The sequence below is a fragment of the Perkinsus marinus genome (assembly GCF_000006405.1).
Source record: "Perkinsus marinus ATCC 50983 genomic scaffold scf_1104296955326, whole genome shotgun sequence".
NCBI lineage: Eukaryota > Perkinsozoa > Perkinsida > Perkinsidae > Perkinsus > Perkinsus marinus.
Window position 1 is genome coordinate 1 of NW_003207801.1, and position 3,744 is coordinate 3,744.

The 3,744-nt window shown below is 49.8% G+C and overlaps 2 protein-coding genes across 2 annotated transcripts; both read left to right on the forward strand.

Moving 5' to 3' along the window:
- Positions 1–351: 351 nt before the first annotated feature.
- Positions 352–2,092, forward strand: Pmar_PMAR013335 (hypothetical protein; the record flags this gene model as incomplete). The annotated part of the gene is made up of 4 exons (XM_002775746.1): positions 352–851; positions 901–1,132; positions 1,247–1,350; positions 1,401–2,092. 4 exons carry the CDS (start codon positions 352–354, stop codon positions 1,522–1,524), a joined length of 960 nt encoding a protein of 319 aa, XP_002775792.1. The 3' UTR covers positions 1,525–2,092.
- A 952-nt stretch (positions 2,093–3,044) lies between these two features.
- Positions 3,045–3,744, forward strand: Pmar_PMAR013336 (hypothetical protein). Its single transcript, XM_002775747.1, has one exon. The coding sequence runs from the start codon at positions 3,358–3,360 to the stop codon at positions 3,712–3,714; it is 357 nt and encodes a 118-aa protein (XP_002775793.1). The 5' UTR covers positions 3,045–3,357; the 3' UTR covers positions 3,715–3,744.

Consider the following 3,744-nt stretch of genomic DNA (forward strand, 5'->3'; position numbering starts at 1 on the left):
GAGGCATGGTGGGAGGCGACTCGCGATGACGAGTGGAAATACGATGTACTAAGACTGGGGATGGCAATCGGGGTTTTAGGATATTCACAGTGACGAATCGGCCTTTCTTGTCAGACAGCAGTGTGCACTACTACAGGTTGCTCTTGCTGGTTGGCTTGTACTAAGGAAGAGTATGATCCCTGTAAGGGAGTGTTTGTGGGGGATGGTCAGCTGACGGTGAACCAGATCAATCAGTATCTCTACGACGGGTACCCGCAGCCGCCGACACACGATGGAAGTGGCTCGTCAACGACGAATTCACAGGCCGATCCTCAGTTCCGGTTGCAGTATAGGATTTCGGGTTTCAATGATATGAACGCAGCGATAGCAGAGGCTAGTCGAATAAGGAAGTTGGCACCCGAGCTCGGCGTCTCTGTGCAGAACGCGTTCGGGTCCGCAGCAGAGGTTGCCTTAACTGAGGAGAATTCTATCGAAATGCTGGAAGTGGACAACCCTGTGTCCAAGGACCAGACTCGGAGCCTGTTGGGCATTTTTTCCTACGTTGGAATATTGCCATCCAGCTTTCAATCATGTGCGAGTAGTATGGCGAGTGGTACGTTCGGTAGTGATAAAAATACGCAAGTCGCGATACAAGAGCAGGCAGAGGACGTTAAGGTTTACACGGAGGTCCCTACTGGGATGGATAGCGAGAAATCTGCGAAACAGATGTGGAACCTAATTGACGGTGCTATGTTGACGAATTGTGCTAGCCGGGCCAGTATTAACAGCGGGGATATCCCGATGATGGAAGTACAGCAGGCGAGCGATCCGGGCAGTGCTCCTACGACTCATAAGAGCGCCTCTCTACCATGGTAATGAAGGAAGCTGGGGATCTTAGTTCGAAGCCTGTGTTTCTGGTAGGTATGCATGGTTGCTTATCGCTATTGGTATTGTCATCGTTATAGCAGCTTGTGTTTATGTTTGGTGGCTTCTGTCATCGAGACGGAAACAACGTGAGAAGCAAGCTAAGATGTCGGAGTCTTGTGAAGGAGCTGGTGAGGGTAGCAGTGAGAGAGGATTGATCTCTGGTGTTGCCCCTGCAACAGGGTATGTCGATGATGATGCCGCAACAGCAACTGTCACGGGAATAGGTGTAAGCAACTCGGCGCCAAGGCTCATTACCAGTTAGCATCTGTACTCGCTATAAAAATTGTATCGTTCCGAACGTTTAAGAATTGGCCGAATTGTGATGGGTTTCGGTTTTTAGAGCATATCAACCCATGCGAGACTGCCTTCATCTGCAACTCATCGAGCCTCGGTACTGGCTGAGGTTCCCACAGCAGTAGTGTCTGTGAATCCTGATGGTTCGCTGTAAGCATCATGAGGCGTATTCTGTCGTTATTAATTGCCTCTTCCTTCAGTACCCCTCGGTTACCTCTGGCGCCCAAGAATCCCGCACCCAAGTCCTCGATCTCTCTCATCGCGTCAACGCCCAACTCGCACCCTCATTGGGATACCACACGTTCTCATGAGGCCCCATACTGAACCATAGTTCATACCACTCCACCGTTACATTAAGATCATTCGCGCGCCATTCACAGCAACACGAGCTGCTAGGGCTGCCATTGCTGTAGTTTTCTTTGTGTAATTACTAACTCTTGACCTATATCCGCGACTGTATGTCATCGGTCTAATACTGTAGTCTAGCTTTGTGGACCACCCTCTCCGGTTCTATTGTACTGTAGCCGGTTGCATGCCCAACACAATGTCTCTATGCAGGCTCGAATTTTCCCGCTCCATTTGACTCCTTCCAAGGAGGTTTACTCGAAAGGCTCGAGGCTAATAGTGCATGCAAAAGGCACAAGATGTCGTCTCTTCGACTCTGCGAGTGGTAGTGTCATGGCAACCTAGGTTGGTTGAACTGTCCTCCAAGTCGCGGAGATCGTTCTGTCGGTTGTTGACACCTATCATTGCTCTATACATAGTTCTACAATGTTACTTCTCATAAGGAATCAATAACCCTTTTTCGCAATGATACTACCGCTCAATCATCCTCTGTCTCGGCTAAGAGCCATAGCGGTGGCCATTGGTGTACTTGTACTTTTCTTATGCAGGTTGTCGTCTTGCGTTCGTGAGAGTCTTGTAATCGCACATCATATCAAATAGCAACTCGGGAACTAACGCTTGGCCTGCGGCAATTCTTTTAAATTTAGATTTCTTAGAGCTCAGAGCCCGCGTGGAGGTGAGCCCTACCATCTCTGGATAGTCGTACAAATTTCGATTGACTGGCTATCAATTTTACTCATACTCGATCGATTACTTATTCAGCTCGGCGCTTGGCAATTTTCTGATCAGTCTGTCTCAACTATTCATCGGATGGCATACCTGCCCCGAGGAAACTCGGGTGGTATAGTTGCCCCTTTGAAACTCGGGTGGCATAGCTGCCCCGGGGAAACTCGGGTGGTATAGCTGCCCCGACGAAACTCGGGTGGCATAGCTGCCCCGAGGAAACTCGGGTGGTATAGTTGCCCCTTTGGAACTCGGGTGGCATAGCTGCCCCGAGGAAACTCGGGTGGTATAGCTGCCCCGACGAAACTCGGATGGCATAGCTGCCCCGAGGAAACTCGGGTGGTATAGTTGCCCCTTTGAAACTCGGGTGGCATAGCTGCCCCGACGAAACTCGGATGGCATAGCTGCCCCGAGGAAACTCGGGTGGTATAGTTGCCCCTTTGGAACTCGGGTGGCATAGCTGCCCCGAGGAAACTCGGGTGGTATAGTTGCCCCTTTGAAACTCGGGTGGCATAGCTGCCCCGAGGAAACTCGGGTGGTATAGTTGCCCCGACGAAACTCGGGTGGCATAGTTGCTCAGAGGAAACTCGGATGGAATAGCTGTCAGTTTTACGGTGTCCCGGGGACACTGTCCCCGCGGAAGTCAATGTCAGGCTCTCCTGGAGTCTGAAGTTTAGACTCTTACGGGAATCCATCAGCGTTATAGGGAGCCGGCAACGAGATACTATCGTGTGTATTGCCAAGGTCACCGTCACGAACAAGAATCTCTCAATTGATCAAGTGAAAATGATGTTTTCAGACGGCACATACTGCAGTGGTCCCTACAGAACATGAGTTACAAAGAACTATGATAGCCAATGCTCTGATCATATGAACTATTACAATTTCAAGAGCAATACGATTGTAAGAAAGTTCATCCTCCATATGTATGTATACAACAGCATCGACTCACTGGGCGCTTGACAATCGTAGCATAATTCCTCAGTCAAGAAAAGCTGAAGTCATCTGGATGAGTCAATCACCAGCTGCATGGTAGATAGTAGAAGCCCTTTTCTAGAGTGATGAAGTAATTACCCGTGACTTTCGTTCATGGACTCTCAGAAGTCAATAATGGCACCGTATATCCCGATTCCCATCACAACAAAGGCGACCATAGCCAAGACGAAGTGGAGGAGTATCTCCCATACAGGCCAGGGCAAGTGGTGCTGTCTCTTTGCCTTCATGAAGCAAGCTATGGGGAAGAGAGTTGTAACCTGCGTCGAACAAAAAGCACCTATGAGACTGACAATGCTGCTGACCCTGGGAATCACTATGGCGAGACCTCCTTCGAGGATCACAAGAGAAGTTCGACATATAAGCGCCGCAATTTTGCACCGACCAACAGACCACCCCTTCCTTTCACCGATGTGGGAACACATTGCGTCGATTTGTTTGGCTGTCGTGTGAATAAGACCAGATAGTGCGGCACCATGACTG